We start from the raw sequence: 23,725 nt of genomic DNA, 5'->3' as shown, positions 1-23,725 counted from the left end.
TTTAAGAAGGTTGGAATCACTAATGACATTTGGAGCCCATCATTGGGAAAAAATTATTTATGAAACAGGAGCAAAAGAAGAAAGTGAAAATAAAAACATAAAATGATTGTGAGGAACAGAGGAAGGGAACTGAAGTGAATTGTATTAGATGGCCCTAGTCATGGGTGGCACTGGCATCCTACTGCATGAGCTATGGGGGAAAGCAGAGGTGGGCTCAGATCCTTGCTTTGTAATTCCCAGTCGTTCAATACTAGCTGTCTCTGAAATAGAGACACTAATTGTTGTCAGGAGAAGTCAGTGTAATAGGGTTTGTGGAGTACTTAGCTGTGCCTGCACAGAGGACCTGCTCAGTAAATGGCAGCAGTTACCGATGTTATCAGTGTAGTGGAATATAGGAGCTAGGTAATCCCATAGGCGACTCTGAGCTTTACAAGTCCACCCAGCTGTCTTTTCTGTGAAGATGAAGTATTTCATAATGTGATTTTAAAAGGGGATAGATAGCCCTAACAGGTTTGGCTCAGTGGATAGAGCGTCATCCTGTGGACTCAAGGGTCCCAGGTTCAATTCTGGTCAAGGGCATGTACCTTGGTTGTGGGCACATCCCTAGTAGGGAGTGTGCAGGAGGCAGCTGATCAATGTTTCCTCTCATCAATGTTTCTAACTCTCCCTTCCTCTCTGTAAAAAATCAATAAAATATATTTAAAAAAATAAAAGGGGATAGATAATTTTAATTAATAAACTATTTCTTAATGACATGGGTTTCTGTGGGTATGATTTTAAAGAGGGAATTATAATATAGACACACACCTCAGTGCTGGAGATCCAGTCTATATTTTGGAGATCTAATCTCAGCTTCATTTACATGTTTACTCTGCCATGGTTTTTTTCTGGGGTTTCTCAGCAATGTTTTAACCAAAAAATGTTGTTTATCCCCTTTTATTTGATGAAGATTATTCAGCAAACAAGTGGTAAAGTTTAAAGCCTCCATATTTAATTTTCTGCTTTTTTACTTTTTGGTTCACTGATCCATAAATGGGTGAGTCTTCTATTGTGAGAATTATCTAAACCAATGTGTCTCTGAAATCAAGTTTGAATTGTTGTTAGAACTCAACCTAATTCAAATGATCATAGAATTATATTTTTAAAAATATAGTCTACCAGGATGCCTTTTTCCTTAAGGCTGCTATTAAAACTAAGATTGTGATCACAGAGAGGCAGTGTTAGTAAGACAAAGATGTTCATATCAGATAGAACTGAATTCAAATCCTATTATTGTAACATACAAGATGTATAAACTTTGGCAAATTATAGAATTTTTCTCTGGTCTGGTTACATTGAGTGTAACTTGAAGGTAGAGGACCTACCTTCCAAATGTGTTATGTAGAATTAACTGAAATATAAAGTATTGTACCTAACACGTAGCAAATGACTAATAAATACATGTCAACTCTCTTGCTCTCACACTTTCCACTGGGCCAGCTGGAGAAAAGAAAAGATGAGGGAAGATTGCCATTGACCTCAGAGAGGGAATGGAAGTTTATAATGTTAAAAAAAAGATGCAGAATTTCTAAAACAGACTGATTTCCAATATTCTGTTAAGGATTGGGCCTTGCATCAGATGATGCAGTAGATAACGTGTCTGGTGTTGGCCTGGGAAAACGTTCACTGGCCGGTTTAAATCCTGTATAGAATTTAAACTTAGAGCTTAAAAGAATGTACAAATTATGATAACTCTCGCATGTGATAGAATAGCTGATGTGAATGATGTATTTATATGAAAAATAAGATAGTAACAAGAAGAATAAGATTAGAGTGGCAAGGAGAGATCAATCATTTAGAAGGATATGGAGTGGGGAAAAGTCAGTAGATGCAGAGAGAAAAGCTGAAGCTAAAATGAGGCATGAATGGATGTAAGGGCACAAATATATGTGGTCTGTATTATTTCTGCTAATAACTCATTTTTGTTTTAAAGGTAACTCATTTTTGTTTAAAAAAGGGGACAAGGGTAGTGACTCATTTCAATACATTTGAGTCATTTATGCAGAACCTATCACCCATACTACTAAAAGATTGGCAAACTGAGTAGCTGCTTCTATTCAAAGTCAGTGTGAGTCATGATTATCTCTATCGCTGTCTAATTCTAAAAGCTCCGAGAGTCAATAGGTTAGCATTTAGGAATTTTCCATTTACTGACATTGATTCAATTCATTCTTGATGGTAGTTCTGCACATTTATTCATAGGCATTACTGGAAGCTTAAGAAAGACTTAAAAAAGAACAACAAAACCAACTACTAATTGAATTTAGAGTCATGTTGAAACCAAGCTTAAAATATGGAAGAAAGCTGGTAAAGATGACTCAGTGCTGAAGCTAAGTTAATGATTTAGTGACGGGATTCAGAGCTGGGATTCGGAGCTGGGTTTCAGAGCTGCAGAGAAACTAAATGAGTCTCAGCATGCAACTAAGTACCTTTGGACAACTTTCCACTGACGAAAGAATTGTGGATAAGAACATTTTGGGCATGTTTTGGAAATAATGGAAACCTCTGAACCACATTCTTTTTTCTCCCCCCTTTTATTGAATTTATTGGGGTGACACTGGTTAACAAAATCATACAGGTTTTCAGGTGTATAATTCCATAACATATCATCTGTACATTGTATTGTGTGTTCACTACCTCAAGTCAAGTCTCACCATTTATCACCCCTATACCCTCCTCCACTCTCCCATATCCCTCACCTCCCCCCTGAAATCCCCACACTGTGGTCTGTGTCCATGAATTTTTTCGTTTTTTCTCAATCCTTCCACATTTTCACCCCCCTTTGCCCCCCTGTCTCCCACCCCGACCACTGTCAGCCTGCTCTCTATGGGTCTATCTCTATTTTGCGTGATAGTTTATTTTGTTCATTAGATTCCACATATGAGTGAAATCTTATGGTACTTGTCTTTCTCTGACTGGGTTATTTCACTCAGCATAATGCTCTCCAGATTCATCCATGCTGTTGCAAAGGGTAAGATCTCCTTCCTTAAAAAAACAAACAACACCCCCCCCAAAAAAAATCCCCCCCAAACTGCGATGTCATATTGATTACTTTTTCTAACCACAACCCCTCTTCTTATGTGATGGTGTGAGCCTGTAACTCTGCAGGCTAATGTGGCAGGCACCACAGCACACTGCTTCAGCCACAGTGTGCCCGCCAAAACGTGTTGTTGCCTGGTGCTCAGGGCTGATGCACTCTGCTTGCCCTTCCTCTTAGCCTGCTCACTGAATATCTATTCATCCTTCAAGCCCCTGTTCAACCATCTCTTTCTTAGTCCTCTGACTTCGGAAATTTTATATTAAGGAGGTCTCTTTTTGCAGTGTTTACTTAACTACCCACTATGCAAAAGTCATTTCCTTTTATAGTAGATTTATATGTTGCTCAATTACCCTGTTCAATTGAGCTGTGATGGGTGGGTGTTTGGCTATGAGAGTCTGTTTTAAATGATTTCCTTTGTTGTTATTGTTGATGTTTTCACAGAATGTCACACTCATTCTGAGGAAGTTGTTTGCCAGCACTGATGGCTGTCAGAACTTGTAGGAGTGTTAATTGGAGCCAATCAAACTTTAACTGACCTGCTTCCACACTTCAGTGACAAAGAGGAATGTCTCCTACTTTGTCCAATAAAAGGCTAAACTCTGATACATGGCTGAAGAGTTAGCCAGTTTAGGGAACAATTTTTCATTGTTATTTAAAGCTATAAACCCAGTCTTTTTTATTCATTCACTTAAGCAAATAAAAATTCTGTTGTATTTTATTATTGAACTGGAGGCCCGGTGCACGAAATTTGTGCACGGGGGAGGGCGGGAGGAGGGAAGGAGGTGTCCCACAACCCAGCCTGCGCCCTCTCACAGTCAGGGACCCCTCACTCCTTACTGCCTGCCTCGCTTCTCCTTAGTGCTGCCATGGAGGCGGGAGAGGATCCTGCCACTGCTGCTGCACTCGCCAGCCATGAGCCTGGCTTCTGACTGAGCGGTGCTCCCCCTGTGGGAGTGCTCTGCCCCCTGGTGGTCAGTGCATATATAGCAACCTCCTTACTGCCTGCCTCGCTTCTCCTTAGTGCTGCCATGGAGGCGGGAGAGGATCCTGCCACTGCTGCTGCACTCGCCAGCCATGAGCCTGGCTTCTGACTGAGCGGTGCTCCCCCTGTGGGAGTGCTCTGCCCCCTGGTGGTCAGTGCATATCATAGCAACTGGTTGTCCCGCCATAACTGTCACTTAGGCTTTTATTATATAGGTAAGAGGCAAATAAACTTTAAGGCTGACACATAAGACAAGATAACCTAGTTTAAAACCATTAATTGGGTAGAATCTGCTTTTTGCCTGTAAGATAGAAAAGATTTTTGATCAAACTGAGAACCATTTAACAAGTGATTCTCAGTTGCATTGTCAGTTTTGATATTCCCATTGTACTTATCCTCAGATAAGTAGAATTCCTGATTTGAAGTGTAATGATAAATATTTCAAGATGGAGCACATACATAAGTATTAGAAAATGTTTGAAAACATTGCAAGATATCAGTGAGAATCTATTTTTAGGTTTTTACAGACAAACGAGGAAAAACATATTTTCAGTATAATTTGACTAGGTTTATTTTTAATGTAGTCAAGAAGAGATAGATGTTCTGATCTTTTCCTCAGTTACTGCATTCAGCAGAATGGACAAATAAATTTGTAAATAAATTACACCTATTATGAGACACAGACTATAATATTTGCTACGAGGGAAACGATCATAGTGTTGTAGGTATACGAAATTCAGATGGAGTTGTTAGAGGAGTCACCTCACTTAGGAGATGAAACTGCAGCTGAAGCCTGAGAAATGAACAAAAGGAAGGGCATTTTAGATTAGAGGGAACAGTATATTCAGAAGTGGCAAAAAAGACTGTGAAGTATTTGAAGAACAAAATACCAGCACGTCTAGTGAGGAATGAGCCTAATAGGGTTTTGAGTTAGGGGTATAGGTAAGTGAGAACCAGATAAGGCAGCATGTTAATATTGTGTATAGTTTACTCACTATGCACCCACTCAAAAAAATGAGTAAGAAAGCTTCATAAAATAACGTGCTTTTTTTTCTTTTCCATTTTGATGAATATGATCTTACCTTTTCCCAGTCAGCCAGAGGCATCCAACTGCTTCATGCATGGCAGGGCGTACGATTAATGTCATCATAGATAAAAGTAAAGACAAATAGGAAGCGTGGCTTTGCACACCTAAATAAAACTTTGAGCCCCTAGCGAGACCATATTTCTGAAGGCCAGACTTTGTGTACATAAAAGAATGTTTCCCAAATTCCTGAAGCTCTACCTAACTTACATGATTCAGTCTCATAGATTTGAATATTGAGTTTGATAAACTATAAAGGGTACCCAGGAGATACAGAGTAGATGGGGAAAGCATACCTCTTCTGCCCTGGTGAAGTATAGAAAAAGGGGCCCCAGATAAAAGGTACTTTATGCCAAAAATGGACAAAGTTTTTTGACCTCTTACCTCTGAGCTGATATTCCAAAGATAGGGAGCATGTTTGGTGGAAAGTACAAGCTTAAAGCAGAGGATTTCCCCAGTGATTTAGTGAGTTAGCTACAGCAGAATAAAAACGGTGGTATGGTGTGGCCAGTCCCAAGCCTTCTTCAGTGCCTGTGTGGGATGAAGGGCACAAGAAGTCCTGCTTGGCTAGTGGAGAATTCAAAAGTCAGCTGATACTAGGCTAGTATATCTGTCATGAGCCTACCATGCCCATGGCAAGGGGTTAGGGGAGTCAAAAGGTTAACAGCCTTGGTGGAGAGTCAGATGAAAGATGTGGCTAAGACTTAAAGGGTCCTGCAGCATCAGTGAAGGCTAAGATTGGGCTCCATCAGAGAGAGATGATCACAGTTCCCAGACTGAACCAACTGAACATATTAGGCACAGATTTCAGCAGTAGATGTGTACAGGGAGCCAAATGATCAAAAGACAAGGGACATTGTTGCAGAGACCAGAGAAAACAAAGAAGAGAAGGTACCTGCAAGTTTGGGTTTGAGGCCACCTCTTTTCTGCCACTACAGAGTCATAGAAGCCCACCTCCTTATAAACTCAGATGCCTTCTTGAAGAAAAACAGTAGTTTGGAGGAAACATGAGAGACTAAACAGTTATAAGATATGACTGAGATTTTAGAAAAAGAATACACAAAAAGATGATGTGGGCATGTGAGGGAGGAAAATTTTTACTTCTACCCTTTTAGGTTCCTTAGCTGGTCTAATAATCAAATTAACATGAGACAGAATAACAGGAGAAAACAAATGTAATTTTGCACATATGGGGGCTACATAAGAATATGAAACCTATAGGTAGTCAGGCAAATGAAGCTTATATGCCAGTCCTGATCTGAAGAGTAGGGGGTAGGAGTCTAGGACTTCAAAAAAGAGAAAAACAATTCACAGGAATATGGCATGAGCAAATGTTTCATAAACAAATGTTTGGCTTGCCATGCAGAGACAATGGGACACAGAGAGGACTTTAACCAACCAGGCTCCTTTGCCTACTACATCTGGCTCATATTCTTTGTAGTTATCTCTGGTGATAGATCTCTTCCAGGAATAGGCTCTCTACTAAATTATTTTTAGACAGTTAAGGGGGATGTAAAAAGAAAAAATTCTGAATCTTTTGCTCTTTAAAAATAATCAGCCTAAAATAATCCTCAGGCCAAGAAGACACATTTTAGGGGGTAAAATTTACTCCCCTACAATAACATTAACCAGCACTTTGGTCATGTGCTCATTCATTCAACAAATTACGATTGGGTGTCTCTTGTGCACAGGGAATACAACACACACCAATCCCCGTCTTGCTGTAGCTTACGTTCCGGTGAGAGTAGTTCCAAGTTGAAGCTGTAGGGGGAGAACAGCTTAGTGAGAAAAAATAAAGTTCTACAATTTATTTTCACATCTGAATAGTAGATTGTTATATTTTTAGTCTCACAGCAGTGAGGCTAAAATGTATTCTGGTGGTATGGATGACCTTGTTGTGGTTAAGAAAAACTAAAATGACTACAGAGTTTATTCTTGCTGGGACACTAAATTTAAATAACTTGACATATTTTCATGGTGCCAGTCATAAAGTCATAAAAATTCAGAGCTGGAAAGGATCTCAGAGGTCATTTGGCCCAACATCTTAGTTTGATTTTTAAGGAAACAAATGGGCAGAGAGTTGAAAATTGCTGCTAGAACTGGGATTTAATTGTTTGTTCCTTGTCATTAGTCCAGGGCTCTTTGTAATGGAACAAAATTTCCATTCAGATCTTAGTTAGAAATATTCATTGATTATTTCATCTCCATATAAGTAGGCCCTTTCTCTGGCTGGCTTTGGGGACATAACCTACAATGAAATGATATTTAAGTAGGGTTGAGGATTAGAAGAGTAGATACTCATTAGAGTGGCTAGTTGCTTCTCTTTCTTTGTGGAATAGGAAATATAGCCCAGAAAGAGCCCAAGTGACCTAGGTAGCATGCTGCCTGACAACATGACAACCTATTAAGTAGGGGTAAAAGCTTAGGCTCAGGAACAAGACATCTGGGTTCAAATTCTAGCTCCACCACTTATCCACTCACTTTGTAATCACTTGTGAAACATGTAGCAGAAAATTTGTTTAAAAATGGAGAAAATACTTAAGGTTGTGAATGACTAACCTTGAAAGGATAGATCAGATTTAAGTTATCTTTTAAACAATGCCACTCTCATCCATGTATATGTAATAGTTTCTGGCCCAGTGATAAAAGCACAGAGTTATGGTTGGTCCATCAGAAATAGTTCACACCCTGCCATTCATCTCATGGTAGAGTTGACCAAGTAGTGTTTCACTTTACTGATGCAATATGTATAGCTATGCCAAAAAAAATTATGGCAATGCCTATATTTTACAGTTTTGGGTTTCATTAAGGTACTTTCTGGCAGAGTAGTATGTGCACATCATCTTTCACATATAATATAGTGCTAAAAAAAAGATTGAGAACTACTGAACTAGAGTTTAGGTGTAGGAGACTCTCTAATCATTCACAGGGCTAGCTTTTCTCTTGGTGAAAGGTGGAGAGGCAAGAGAGAAAGAAGCAAAAATGTTTAAAATCTTTAAAATTATATGTATATAATGATAAAACCTAAAATAGTATCTGATCCTATTTTTTTTGCATTTTCTTCCCACTTCTCCACTTAATTTAAAACCCATTTAAATTATAACCTGTTGTATTGTATTTAATGACATAATATTGAAACAAAAGAGCATACACTTTGTCTCAGACATATTTGCCTAGACTTATGTGGTAAAATGATAGCTTGTACAGTCATTTATCAGTTCTTGAGCTGGCATAATATTACATGATTTTTACACCTTTGCATGTGTTTTTGGCACTTATATATTATAAACAGACCCAGATAACAGATTATTATAATGAAAAAAAACCCAAAGCTTTATATAGGATTATAGTAATACTAGTGGCCCAGTGCGGTGCACGAATTCATGCATATTGAAAGAAAGTTAAGTAGAAGAAATATTTTAATATCACTATTCGCCCTTTCTCTATAATAGAAGTATCAACCAAATTCATGATCGACAATGACAGATCAAAACACATGCGTGCGATTGGCACCAACAAGAGCTTTATATGTATCGTGCATGCACGAGTCAACTTAGCCTTTTATATAGAGAGAATAAACTTGCTTAATTAGACCTGCTTTCTGATTTAGTTAAACTTTTTCCAGCCCAGTGAAGCACCCCAACTTCTCTCTCAGGTAATTGTCACAACACAGCAGTAAATATCAATACGAAGCAGATTATTATTATTGTAGAACACTCAGGGAGAACAAAGGGTAAAATATTTAACTGTAGCAGTGTTTGACTCTATTCTGCACAGTGAGAAAACCTGAAGTCACCGGCACCCACAGTGACCATTTCCGGGCTGGGCTGTGCTGTGGGCTGCATTTTGCACCATGGGGTCTTGGCAGTGTTGGCTGCGATTTGGTGGGGTGTTGCTCCGGGGTGGTGACGGGGCCTGTGCCCCAGTTGGGGGAAGTCGAGTGTTGGTTTGTTGGCGCCAGGTCTGTGGTGCTGTTTATTTTTAAACTAGAGGCCCAGTGCATGACATTCGTGTACTGAGGGGGGGTCCCTCAGCCCAGCCTGTGCCCTCCTCCAGTCTGGGATCCCTTGGTGGACATCCCCTGAGGGGTCCTTAGTGCTGCTGTGGAGTTGTGAGCCTGGTTTAGCGCTTAGGGGTCCTTAGCGCTCTCCAGCTGTGAGCTCAGCTCCTGGTTGAGTGGTGCTCCCCTTGTGGGAGTGCACTGACCACCAGGGACAGCTCCTGCATTGAGCGTCTGCCCCCTGGTGGTCAGTGTGTGTCATAGTGACCAGTCGTTCTGCAGTTTGGTTGATTTGCATATTAGCCTTTTATTATATAGGATGGCCAGTGCACATCATGGCAGCTCCTGCACTGAGCATCTGCCCCCTGGTGGTCAGTGTGCATCATAGCTACCGGTTGGGCAGACACTTAGCCTTTTATATATATAGATTATATTTAGTCTACTTTATAGGAGAGTTGGCCTTGTTCTTTATATATGAAATTTTATATTTTACAAGTACAGTTCTGTTAATTTAAGGAATATATTTTTATAATTTAAGTAACCATAATGAGATTCCTTCATTTTATTGAATACTATATTTCAGTTGAATAAGGCAAACTTTTTCTCAATATTAAATTTAAATGCTCTTTGAGTGAAAGTTAACAAAAACGTTTAGGAAATGTGTGGTTTTTTGTGTGCCAAGTGAATATTTAACATACTGGTATTTTCTCATGGCTCTTTAGGTTCTAAGATTGGGTTTAAATACAGTGCTTGCTGTAAATGGGAATTTAAGCTTTCTACCTTAAATCTTAAGAGCAAAAAGAATATAAACCTAATGCAATCAAAGATGTTATGGATTTCCTGTAATTAACTGAACAACTTTCAGATTCTGCAGCTGATAATTAGGCCTCTGAACCTCAAGTTGGATACCTTACTTTCCTGTCATTTGAACTGTACCTTGGCTAGATGTTCACTAGTATTTGTCTTGAGTTCCTTCTATCATACTAATGAAGAAAGCATCTCATTTTTCTAATTCAAAAGTAGACAAAATGAAAGTTAATTTTAAAAAATTGATGGGCTTATTATTCTCTTGGCTTATCCTCCCTCAGGGGTATCTATGCTAACTTAATAGTAATATAGATAAACCATGAGTCCAGAAATTGAATGCTAGCCATAAATACAAAGCCACTTTCAGAAGACCTGTGAAACATGTTATTACTAATGTACCTTATTGTACAAAGAGAGCTAAAGCATATGGTTATAACAAAGCATCTGCCCCAAAGGTCTGAGTAACAGTTTGCATATAGATGGTCTCCAGATTTAACATCAGTATCCCACACACATGACAATCTCTGATTGGATGTTTATTGATGGAGAAGAGAACATTAATTTAGACATCATTATGTAAATCTGGAATATCTACATAAATATAATATAATATAAAATTGTCTTCTATTTATTTATAACTTTCTTATTTATTTATAACTTTGCATAATAAATGTGTTTTTTTAAAAAATATCAGGCATCTTTATCTTTATGCTAGTTCCTTTGCAAGAAGTAAACTAACCATATTTAGAAATAGCACTTTAGTACCATTAAAGCTTGAAAGGAAGATAAAATTCAATTAATATTATAACTTCATTTTACAAGTAAGAAAAGTGGGGCTCAAATAGGTCAAGAAATTTTCCCACAATGGCCCAGCATGTTCATGATGGAACTAGGACTGGAACCCATTTGTTTTAAGTTCAGAGATCTCTCAGACTGATTTCATTAGAAACATGAAAGAAAAGGTATATATTAGAACTGCTAAAATGTGATTTTTATTAATTTAATTTTATTTTTTTGGTAATTTTTTTCTCCTTCTTTCTCTTTCTTCTGGGAGAGAAGTTATTGCTCCTGTGGGATTATTTAGAGAGTACTAACTATAGATTGAGATCTTATAGATCATATCCCCCTCTATGACATTTGGTTCTTATTTTTATGAATCATTTAACTAAAGGCATCTGTGTTTCTCAGGTTTTTCACCATTTATTACATGTATAATTTTAAAAACATTTAGTCATGCTTTGAGATGGTTTATTTTATTACATACCAAACCTCTGGCCTGGAATCTCATGACACTATTGATTGAGTAGAAATTTTGTTAGTGATTCAAATACATGACTGTCTCCAAAATAAGTTATATTAAAATATGACGATTTGCCTTATCTGTAACTAGAACAAGAGTCCCTGCAGTGTGAGCCTAAGTCTTCCAAATAAAACAATTTTTTAATGTCATTTATTTTCAGCTGTCCACAGCTCTCTCTATCTACTTTCCTTTTTAATTTTATAAATTCAAATTTGATCATATAATGTAAAAGCCTTAGGTTCCTAGGGAGTTTGGGGGACTTAAAAAAAGTGTGTGTGTATATGTGTGTTTTTCCATATATTTTTTTGTAGTGTCCCCTCTTAGCTGGAAAGCCACATTTGAGTACAATTATCTGGGTACAATGTCGCTGGTAGAATTGAGCAACTTGTGTGTGTTTTTTTAAACTTTTGTAGCTCTGGCCAGCTTCACATGGCCTTCTATCAGTTGAAATGGCATCTCTGACTTCAGCCAAGTGTAGGTTATTAGGTTACGAATGCCAAAAATGATGAGTCGTGCCATACTTTATTCAGTGTTAGTAAAAGCAAGATTGTAAAATAATTATCATCTCTTTTGAAGCAGAGCCAGCCACACAGCCTGAGCCCTTCTTCCTTCATTAATGTGTATACAGTCCTTATTTTAACAGAACAAACTTTCGGAGGGTACTCACATGGGACTGCTGAACCAGCTGTACAACTTTTATTTTGAAGAAAAAAGTGGAGCCTCAGAACAGGCTGTTTTAAAGACAGGGAGGGACTTAGCTTTTCGGAGCTTGACCAGCATGTGGAAGGAGTGCTCTCATGGCTGCGATAACTTAGGGGGCTCCTACCTGGGTGCCCCTGGGGTTGGAAGTGTTCTGTTTGTTTTGTTCTGTTTCCGAGGGTTCCGTGCACTTCTCCTGCCTGTATCAGAGTGACTCTCGGTGGTTTTTGCACACCCTGCTCTGTGGGGGAGTGCCCCAACGTGCCTGTCTTATGTGGCCTCTATGGACACAGTGCTCAGCTGGCAGAGAGCAGGGAAGTTTTCTCCCAGCACCCAAAAAGAGAAAGAGGAAACTACTTTTTCCTTCTGGGCTCCTTGCAGCACAATAGATCAGGATAAGCTTCCACATTCCCTCCCTGGATTTCTGGAGTGGTTTCCAGGAAGAAGTCAAACATTCACCTTTAAATGGATGACCATGTCACAATCAGGAAGAAACATCTCCAAAGACCCATCTTTCGGTAAGTAATGCTACATCCCAGGTGGCTCAGGGCTATCAGGGAGAAATGATTTTCCTCCTTCATTTCTAACTTGGGAATTCTGGCACTAAGCTACCGCAAAGCAATAGAGTGTGTCTAAAGTTTAACTTCATGCATACCAAAGGAGTCCTTCTATTTTCTTAAACTCTGTGTACAAGCTCTTATCAACTCAAAATATATTTAAAAACATATTAGCTATTCAAGCACACGAGAGAATAGCCCTTGGAAAAAAACTTTTGAAACATTATGCAACCCTCCCTGTTTCTAATGGTTGCTCAGCCCTCTTAATGGGAAATACTGTGCTTGGTTCTCTCATCTGATTACACTCAGAGGTAGTGTTTTAATGCTGCTGGTGCTATAACTTTTTGCAGTAATGTGTGGGGAGACAAATTTGAACTTGATAGCTACTGTTCAAGAGTGTACATTTTACAGCGAGTTCAGGAGTATTTGTGTAGCAGTTAAGGAAACAATAGAACAATGAGAGAAGTTTTACGCTGTGGGGGAATCTGTGGCTAGGATAGATACAGTATAATGGACCGAGTTAAGGTTTTATTTTGTGAGGAGGGACACTTTCTGAGAGTGCAGCAGTTTCTTCATTGACTCTTTAATGCTTGATTCTTTAGTTACCTGTTATGTACTTTAGAATTCAGAGTTGTGATTTAAGAATTTTAAAGTAGCTAGAAAATGAAAAAAACAAGTTCTGCCTCTTAAAACAGATGATTAAGAAGCAAGTTAATTACATATCAATTTTGTGCTTCCCCCAAAATAATATCTTAAATGTAGCAGAGATACTACAAGTTAACAATACTAAATGTTAAAGTTAAGTTGCAGCCTCTGGCTTTGATCTGGAATTAAATACAGGATAATAGAAGTTTATGGATGGAATTCCTAGCATTCTGTGGTTGTTATATAATGAATAAGAGGGGGCCTGGAGGAATACAATTATATAAAATGTGTCCATTTTTATGTGTTTATTAAGCATTAGAATAGTATTATTAACAGCAACAATATGCTTTATTACTGACTAAAACAAAATTCTTGCTCAAATCCGTTTATAACCTTCACTTGAAGATAAATTATATTGAAATCTATACATGTGGGTTTAATATCATCATCTGTGTCTACTTAAATATGCATTTGTAAATTTTATACAGCGATGGCAGTAATAACCAAAAATTCAAAATGACCCCCAGAATGTGGGTCCATCTGCCATATTTCCTGAAAAGTTGTCCCAGTTCTATGTTATTAACTTCTACTTTCTTCCAAGGGCTTATATGAATTCAAAAAGACATGACAGGTGCACAGATGATTCCAAATTCAACCCCACCAAGGTCCCACTCGCAGTGAGCACCTGCAGAACTCCAGGAAGGCAACATGGTGTCGGATAAAATCAGAGCCTCTTAGCCAGCATCTTAATATGTTACCCCACTGGGGAGCTGTGGCAAAGAGGCAGGTGTCCTTCATCCTTATTAGCTCCTGATGAATTATAGGCTTAGGTGCCATACACTGGGAAATTGCAACTTAACTGTGTTGCTGTTCTTTTTTATATAAAGAACATTTGTTCTTCCAAATCTTTTTGGAAGCTGAGATTTTTGCCCATATAATTAGGATAAAATTTGGCAAATTCAAATGATTGCTTCATGATCCTGGTGAGTTAGAAGAGAAAGTAGCTACTAAAGAGGACATACTTTCACCCAAGCAATTGTTTCAAGCAAGTTAGAAACAGTCCTTGACTGAAAACAGGTTAAGGCCAGATGTGGGGTTGATTGGTCTACCTCCATGTTGACAGCTGGCTTTGCTTTGATAGGGTCTGATTGTGATGAAGACAAAGGAGGTGGGGAGTATATTAAAGGATTCAAATGACCAGGCACAATTCTTCAGAGACAGTTTTGGGCTGTTCTTCAGTAATAAGCCGCATGGGCTTTCTGATAGCTAGTTGTACTTTTGGGTAAGTTGGGAAGTGGCTTAAGCTTGCCTTTGGCATCTTTGGCCCTTATTCCATGCCTCACTTTGCCAGCCTCCTCTCCCAGGACTCTTGTCCCCTTGGGCTCCCCAAACTGTCCAGCCTTTTACACTGAGACATCTTTCTCAGGCCTGCCTTCTGGTCAGAAACCCATGGACCAGACCTTTCCTTCTCAGTATGTAATTGTTTGTATCCCACTTCCCAAGGGCTTTGCATGTTAGTCCTCCATCCACTTGGTAAGCAAATCTCTAACTGTTTTGTATGTGCTAGCTACCAGTTTAACCGAAATTTTGTGAAAATAGTATCTTGGCTATTTATACATAAGTCATTTAAAATATCAGTCATTAAGAGAGATCAGTCAAGAAACATTTTTGGAAAATATCTGACATATTGACACCATTCAGATTTCGAAATACAGGCTACTTTCACCTGTAGCTGAACCCACGGCTTTAATTCAATCCACCTGGCCTTCTCTGACAACAAGTGTCGAGAATCTGGGCTATGATACTGGGGAGGTTAGATATGAGGAAGAAAGACAAACTGTAGTTGCCCTCCCATGACATTTAATCTAGGCTATACCTAGATCACTACGGCATAGGCAGATGATGGGTGCCGAAAAGGAGGTAACAATGTCTTGGGGAATAGTAATGGAAGAGTCATATTTCAGTGATGACTAAGTGAATTGAGAGAGATAAAAGCAAGCTTTTTAAAAATTTTAATTTTGAGACTGAATTAATATCAACTTTCCATTAGCATAATTTCCCTAAAATGTCATACAGTAAAAGTCATCCTTTGAATGTTAAAAGTTAGTTGAGAGGTTTTAGAATACATGGTGAATATTGAAATTCCATGACTGGATATGATACTGGGAAGACTAGGAGGGATTTTACATGTTATTTAGATTCTGCCTCTAAGAATGTCTGTCCTTCCTACAATGGTGATTCCCAAATCATCTCACCAGTTAGGCTATCAAACCTACATTTTAAAAGTGCTTTGTGGAGATTTTAATATATATTTGACACCAGGTCTGTGAAGCCAGGAACAAAGTCAAGTTTCCTTTACGGCCAAGGTGGGAGCTTATGTGATCTTTCCCAGGCATTATCATATGGAACTTTGGGATCAATAAGACCACTCAGCCCTGAGCATATAGAATAGTCCATTGACCACGCTTTGTGGTTCTGTCTGCAGACGTTCTTGCAGCTCAGACTGGCATAGCAAAAAAGATGATCTCCTGCACTCAAGGGAAACACTTTAGGTTTTATAATTTTCCAGGAAGGAACCACTATCACAAAATGTATATCAATGTGTTTTCAACAACACTGAGTTTGCTTTTCACTTAGAAAATAAAATTATGTAGATCTTTAAAATCCAAGTTGTTAATCACACTTGATATTGGAGGCCTCTAATAGAGACACATTCCTTTAGACTTTAAAAACACCTTTTTCTGTATTACTACAGAGTTTTATTTCTGGTAATCATGATTTATCTCTTTATATAAATAGATTCAACAATTTACAACACTCTTCAAGTGAAGTACCTTTATAGAACTTCCATAAAACAATTGCTGAAGGCACTTTCATATTCTTGCATATTCATAGTGCTTAGTGAACTTTTAACATTCCCATGGGATAGATCAACCTTCCACTTGAAATAAGAAATATCTCCTTCTCCTAATAAAATTGCATCAGTGAAAAAATCTCCTATCTGAATTTCACTGCCATGAAGAGTTTAAGTCTGGGTTTTTGTTATAATTATCTCCTCCTATTTGAGTTGATATTTTATCAAATTCTGTTATATGGGCATCATTTTCTGTTTGTTGCATAAAATTATTTCTAGAGGTAGGTAGGGGAAAAGTGAATTTAAAAAATAAATTGGAACTTTTCTTACATGTTAAACCGTATTTAGTGTTCTTTGGAACAGCAGTCTTTTGAACCTCTTCAGGGTTCAAAAGTGGATATGTTATTTTTGTGGTGACTTTCCACTAGAAGCTGCACTAAAAAGCCATAAATGAAATCATGCAAAGAGCTCTTCCCCAGCCCTGGAATTGAGATCTGGTCTGTGCATCCAGGACCCGAGACAGTGCAAGTCAAACGGCTGCCAGGGCCCAAGAAGGATGAAAATCATGTTGTCTTCACAGCAGTCAGAACGTGCTGTTTTGTCTCTTTATGCCTTTAAAGAAGTTTTATTTTAGAAGTATCTGTTAGCAGAGGAATTCTGAGTGTGTTTTTGGCAGGCATAGTCTCTTCACGTAGAGATGCAGAAGGCAGTGGGTTGAAATAAAAGAGCCTAGGAAAAGAAAGGCATATCCTGACTTGGTTTGTGGACCTCATAGGGATGGTTCGTAACCTTATTGCCGTGTCTGCATTCTCATTTTGAGGTTGTGATCTATGCTTTATCTAGGAATATTATAAAATACCAACTACATATTTAAAATCTTACACCTTTTGGAGTGTAATCATTTTTATTTATTTCCACATTTAAGTTCAATGTATTAACATCAGTGTCAAAGCTAAACCGGAAGTTGCTAATATGCGGGGTCTATAGCACATTTCAGGTGTTCACATATCAATAGATAAGGTGGAACACCTGGCTGACCTTGCTAACTTAGAGTAGTTTTCTAGGCAAGGTGTTTTGATGGTATTCAATTATTCAGATGTTCAGACCTTTTTCCTTTAGTGTTTTGAGAACAATAAAAAAGCATAAACAAAATATAAAACGCAAAGTTACTTCAAAATTTAAAGAAATTATAATATGTTATTGGACATTGGTATTTTTGTCTCATAAATATTTGAAGATTTATGACATTCTTTGTCTTAAGCCCCCTTTTTAACACTTTCCTCTCACCAAAAAATATGTACTTTAGACAGAAATATATTTAGAACATAGTCATCAGAGTGAAAAGTAATTACATAGAAAAAAATTACATTTGAGGTGATAAAGTAGTATAATGTATTAAGCATCTTTTCTTTTTTATGCAATGAATTGCTCATAGGAAAAAGTGCTATGTAAATAAAATCTGAAATATAATACCAACTATACTTATAAAAAATAATAACAGTGTTTGGCTCTAAGGCAAAAGTGATTGTGAATTTGTTTATTAATAAAAGAGAGCAAAAAAAAAGAAAATGAATTTATCTGCAATGGTTACATAGTCACATACCAGATATGTAGTATTTTTTTAAAAGAAAATATAAATGATGCTTTTTATGTAAGGGACAATTAATTGATAGAAAAAATAATTATATTTAAGTTGTCCCCTCTTGCTATAAAAATGAAAAATACTTCTAGAACATAGACATAGTGAAATGAATTTAAAGTTAATGACACTATGGGATACAATGCTAATTAGAAGAAAAATATATTTTATAACAGGCATGTTTATTAAAATTAACCTTCTTGTTATCTAGGTCAAGATGTTATTGCTGCTGGTCAAGAGTCATTCATTGCATGACATAAAGCAAGAAACAGACACAGATTGATCTTTAAAATAGATTACAAAGGTCAAAGCAAAACAACAAACACATATGAATGTAAGGCATATGGTAATGTTTAACATGAAAGAAATGACCGGAAATGGCTATAACTTTTTTTTTCCAGTTGTGGTAAGAGTAGCTCTAATTTTTAAGTGCCCATTACAAACAGATAAGGTATAATTTGATATATATTTAAAGTCAGGCAGTAAAAAATTTACTTCTGCTGGTATTAATTCACCCAGAGTCATCACAAATTTAAATTATGTCCAATAAATTATCACCATCGCCAGCAGCAGTAGTTGGTATTAATATTAATACTAAGGGCTGCCATTCATCAAAACCTTAGTGTGTTTTTTAGTCAAGTTCCATACGTATAATCTTGAGGAACTCCATGAGGAAGTAGTAAATCCACAATTAATAATTTTTTTTGGTTATGGATCCAGGAATAGGGAATAGATTAAAATACAGGAAAGTGTCTTTAAATCAGTAGCTATGCACATCTCGTTTTGTAAGCTAGGAAAGGTCAGTTATCTTGGACATTAGTATGATTAAGAAATGGCATTTCAAAGATTTGTAATGTTTGAAATTAGGAAAATCAAGACTATGCAAGGAAGATGTTCTACTGGGAATAATTTAGTGGTTTATACCATCTGGAAAATTTTATATTTGAAGTAATAGCCTGTTACATATAGTGTTTAGGTAGAAAGCAATGTAAAATAATAAAAACAAGATTAAAGATGACTCATAGGTTTGTAGAGATGGAATAAAGTTAAAGAAGTCTGCAGTATTTATAAATCCAGTCTCTTCAATTCTGTCACTAGACATGACATAATTTTGTTAGTTCTCATGGGAAAGCTTCAGTTTATTTATGTGTTTGATTAAGGCCACTTGGACGTGAGCTCTAATTGAGGAAAATCCAACATTTCCTGAATGGGGGCTGCTGAGCGTCTATAGGGCAAGTCACAGTGCATTTGAAAGAACAGATGCTCAAGCTTCCAGATTTGTTATCTTTTTAACATCCTGAGCCTGCTCAATGGAAGCTATATCTTTTGTTATTAAGAAGCATTAATTCTGAGTCCAATTGGTATCCATTTTTAGTGTTTTGGTGGCTACAGCCTTTAGGATCTTGGGATGTTAATTCTAGAAGTTTATTAAGTAAAAACAGGCATTTAAATGTTAATTATATATTTATTAACCAATTATTTATAGGCATCAAACTTCATGGAATTTAAAATAAAGATCATCAGTTCAGCATTAAAAACATTAATACTTAATTTGACATTTTTTTAAGGATCAAAGAGCTTAGAGCAAATTATAGACCACTGGTAATACAAAACAATAGGACTGTTTCTATGTGGCAATTTTTGAGTCCTAATTGAGGAAGGAAAGGAAAATCCCATTAAGTCAAGTCACTTGTAAATTATATTATTAAATTAAAATTTGGATCATAGTAGGGGCATGTGACAATCTGGGACCATCTGGTTGTTAGATTCCTTCTCTAATGAAGGTTCTAACTATTCCAGTGGTGATGTCTTTGTGAAGCAGCAGCAGCAGCAGCAACAACAACAACAACACACACACACACACACACACACACACACACACACACACACAAGAAAAAAGAGACTCTTGCTAATTTCTGTGGCATTAATTGAGCATTTGTTGCTTAGTCCAGTTACCTCCAATTATTTCTCATTCTGAGATCCCCTATCATTTTATCTGCTTTTTTTTGACACTTCATTCTAACTACTTGAGAACGGGAGCAATTCTCTTACAAAACTATAAGATTTCTGAGGCTAAATACATATTGAATTCATCATTGTGTTTTCCATAACTTTTGGTAGAATGTGTGTCAGGAGTGTGCATTTACCCAGTCTTCAAACTTAAATGCCTAAAGGGACCAGGTCAATATTGTAAATGTGTGAAATAGGAAGTCCTGGGAACTGTGGTAGATGGGAAACTCAAAGCATTTAGTTTCACTTTTCTTTCAACATATAACAAAACTTTTCTATTTTAACCATTTTAAAATATACAGTTCAGTGACATTAAGTAAATTCACATTGTTATGCAACCATCTCCACCATCCATCTCCAGAACTCTTTTCATCTTGTAAAACTGAAACTTTATATCCACTAAACGCTAACTCCATATATGTTCCACCCCTAGCCCCTGGTAACTACTTCTCCATTTTTAAAAACTATCTATCTATCTATCTATCTATCTATCTATCTATCTATCATCCATCTATCTATTTCCTATCTTCATCATCTTTCATACTTCCCTCAGGTTTGTCAATCATAACATTTTGTCATATTTAAAAAAATAATCCATTCCTGGAAACCCCCACATATATCATCCTGTTCTCATTCCTATTTATCCTTCTCCAACCATTCTCCAGAATTCAGTGTTTATCTTCCCACATAAGTTTTTACTACACTGCTCTATTTTCTGTCTCTATGATTTTGACTACTCTGAGTACCTCTTAAGTCTCAGTCCATTTGGGCTACTATAACAAAATACCATAGACTGGGAAGCTTATAAATAACAGAAATTTAATTCTCAAAGTTCTGGAGGCTGGAAATCTGAGATCAAGAAGCCAGCAGATTAGGTGTCTGGTGAGACCTGGCTTCCTGGTTCATAGATGGCTCTTTTTGTTGTGTCCTCATATAGTAGAAAGGCCAGAGGAGCTCTCTGGGGTCTCTTTTATAAGGGCACTAATCCCACTTATAAGGGCTCCACCCTCATGACCTAATCATCTCCCAACGGCTCTATCTCCAAATACCATCACATTTGTATACTGTATTATATGATCACCACCCCAAGTCAAGTCTAGTTTCACATATTTAAAACCACTGAAAGACTAAACAAAATTCAGCTTAGTTGGTGCGTGTAGTGGCCACTCTCCATTTTCAGCATGAATCATGGCCAGTAAATCTTGACTGAAATTCCTGGCAGCATCATCCAAAAGGATTACTAGAGGGATGGGTACTTGGTTCTTATTTCTAATACTAAAGAATAAAAAAACCACACAATATATTTTACAACACACTTGTACTGAATATAATTTTGTAGTGGTAAAGGAATAGATGAATAAAGATATAATTGTTGAATGAATAAAATGCATTAATGTTACCTCCAAATTGCATAATTCCAGAATCAGGGAATGCATGTTTATAGCCTGTTCCAACTTTGAACAACTATGACTTGTTGGAAAGTACTTTCTTAAATGGAACTCTGCCTTCCAATCAATACGACTTTTTTTCTCTCTTAGTAGAACTGGAATGAGAAGGATACAAAGTGTCTTTCACAGAACTGCCTTTCAAATACTGAAGACAACTATATCAGCTATAGCTGTTTATAAATCTCCCTAAAACACAATGGCTTAAAACAACATGAGTCTACAGATCAGCTGAGTGGTTCTGTGATCTCTGCAACTGTGGCTAGATTATGGGTTGCCTGGTCTAGGAAGACCTTGGTTACATGACTTGGGTTTCTTCCATGTATCTCTCATAGCCTTCCAGCAGGCTAGCTTGGACATGTTCTCAGGCCAATAACAGGAATCTCAAACAGGAAGCAGAACTCACACTTTTTTAAGGTTCTGATTGAGTCTGAATGAGTCAAGTTGCTACTGTCCCATTGAAAAATCAAAAAGTCACATGGCCAAATCCAGGGTTGATGTGGGAGGGCATTACTAAGAGGAAGCATATACAATAGGGTCTATGGATTCAGTTAATGCTTTCTGAAAACTCTTATGCTTTTTCTGATTCTTCTTTAGTCCTTCCCTAGTTCATTCAGTTATTGAAGAGATAGTACATAATTCAAATTTTATTTCATGTTGTTAAAGATATCTGGGTGGCAGTGAGGATAGGAAAAACATATATTAACAGAATAGTGAAGTTCTGCAGATTGACCTTCATGTGGCTGATGGGTCACATGCGGCTCACCTGACTCCAGGATTATAGCATACCTGAGATTCCAGTTTTTAAAAAAGTTTAAAAAAGTTAAAAGTTAAAAAAGTTTCACCTAATTGCCTAAAACATCAGCTATTACACCCATAATGATCTCCCACATTTTCCCATTTCCTCTAGAGATGGATGTATAACAAGTGTCATGATGAGAGACTTGAGAAAATTAGTTATTTTAATGGAAGCTGAATATAATTAATTATATAATTCTAGGTAATTCAATTTCAATTCCACTAAAACTAAAACATGGAAAGGAGGTCTTGAAAATAGTATATTAAAATAATGTTTCTTTATACATCCAAATCATATTCGAGTCTCATCTATTATGTGTATTCTCTAGAATTTATGATTATTATCTTTTAAATTATTTATTTTTAGTGGGATAGACTTATGATAGTTTTCTATTACTGAACTCTCCCAAACATTACTATAATGAGTAAATGTTTTTATAAAAGCCACAAATTACATAATTTCTCTTGTAAATCAGTGGTTCACAAAATGAATCTGTTTGCTATTGACATTAGACTTTCAGTTTACAAAACAAAAACAAAACAAAACAAGCTTCTGAAGACCGAACCTCAGAAATTCCGATTTTATAGGCCTGGGAGTAGAAAGCTTTGATATATTCCTACATGCTAGCCAGTTTATGCCCAGTCACAGCTAGATTTGGGAGCTACTTTCTTGAATGATATAATTTGCATGCAATAAGAATGGAAGAGCAGAGTAATTTGGAAAAACTTTTAATAAGATTAGCATCATCATTGGAAATGTAAGCCATTTTTTCTTTTTTTTATTTCATTCAAAAATATTGGTGGGTACAGGGGACCTATGAATAAGAAGAGGGTTAAGTTTCTCCCCTAAAACATCTTAAACCCCCTTTTTAGGATGTAGGTTTACAAATTATAGAGATAAACTACTATGAACTCCAAAGCAGTGGTTGCCAACATTGACTGTGTCTTATAATCACTGGGGTTTTTGTGGCAGTTGTATATAAAAATCACTGAATGACACACAGGAATCAGTTAAATTTTTTTAACTCTCTAGATATTTTAAATTGTACAGCTAAGTTTAATAACTATTACCCTAATATGAAGCACATATGAATTATAGTGATAGACACGGGAGAAACATTTGAGGATGAACACTGAAGGTTGCTAGTGATTTTGACAGGCAAGTGGAAGAAGAAGAAAAGAACATCACGAAGATGGTAGAGTCCAAGCAGAGGCATGGGAATAGAGAAGTGCATGAAACGTTTGGGAGACCTTGGGAGCTAGGGAAAATTTCCATTGGCCAGCATAGAACTGAGCTGCTGTGTGTGGAGGGACGTGTGGCTGAAAGTTTGGTTAGGGCTGGTGAGTCAAGGGCCATACTGCATTTATGTTGTGAATATGGACTCTCACCCATCTGGCCTGTTGCTAAAACTGACAAATCTGATAAACTGAACTCTTGAGCTCAATGTTTCCAAAATACTTTTCATCATAGAACATCATTCCCCTGAGATACTATGAACAAAAGCATTAAGTATGTTTGGGAAATATTGCCTGTCACATTCACTCTCCTCTTAGAGATTAGAAAGCATATTAGAATTTTTGTGGTAAAACTTAAGTTTGTTTACTCCAATATTTCCCCAAAACATATTCTATTTCTCCATAATGCTTATTAATATCTCCAGAAATTAGTGTTCCAATGTCCACATTCTTGTTCCGATAAATTTCCCAAAATATTTCTCTCTTAGTTTTCTGAAATTCACTTTGCTTCGGCTAGTTTGTCTGCTCCTTTTCTTTCTTTCTTTCTTTCTTTCTTTCTTTCTTTCTTTCTTTCTTTCTTTCTTTCTTTC

At 37.0% G+C, this 23,725-nt stretch overlaps 1 protein-coding gene across 3 annotated transcripts in view; it reads left to right on the top strand.

The window, feature by feature from the left end:
- PDE1A (phosphodiesterase 1A, calmodulin-dependent) overlaps positions 1–23,725 on the top strand; it is a 255,007-nt gene that overhangs the window by 43,926 nt on the left and 187,356 nt on the right. The window contains exon 1 of one of the 3 annotated variants that reach the window (XM_014546522.1): positions 12,007–12,469. The exons of the other annotated variants lie outside the window; for them this stretch is intronic. Within the exon in view, the coding sequence (XP_014402008.1) occupies positions 12,417–12,469 (53 nt within the window). The 5' untranslated portion in view covers positions 12,007–12,416. Of the gene's footprint in view, positions 1–12,006; positions 12,470–23,725 lie in introns of those variants that run through there. 3 annotated transcript variants of the gene reach the window in all.

Source organism: Myotis brandtii, unplaced genomic scaffold, assembly GCF_000412655.1.
Source record: "Myotis brandtii unplaced genomic scaffold, ASM41265v1 scaffold112, whole genome shotgun sequence".
NCBI lineage: Eukaryota > Metazoa > Chordata > Mammalia > Chiroptera > Vespertilionidae > Myotis > Myotis brandtii.
The sequence above is the reverse complement of the archived record's forward strand: the minus strand, read 5'-3'. Positions and strand labels throughout refer to the sequence as shown.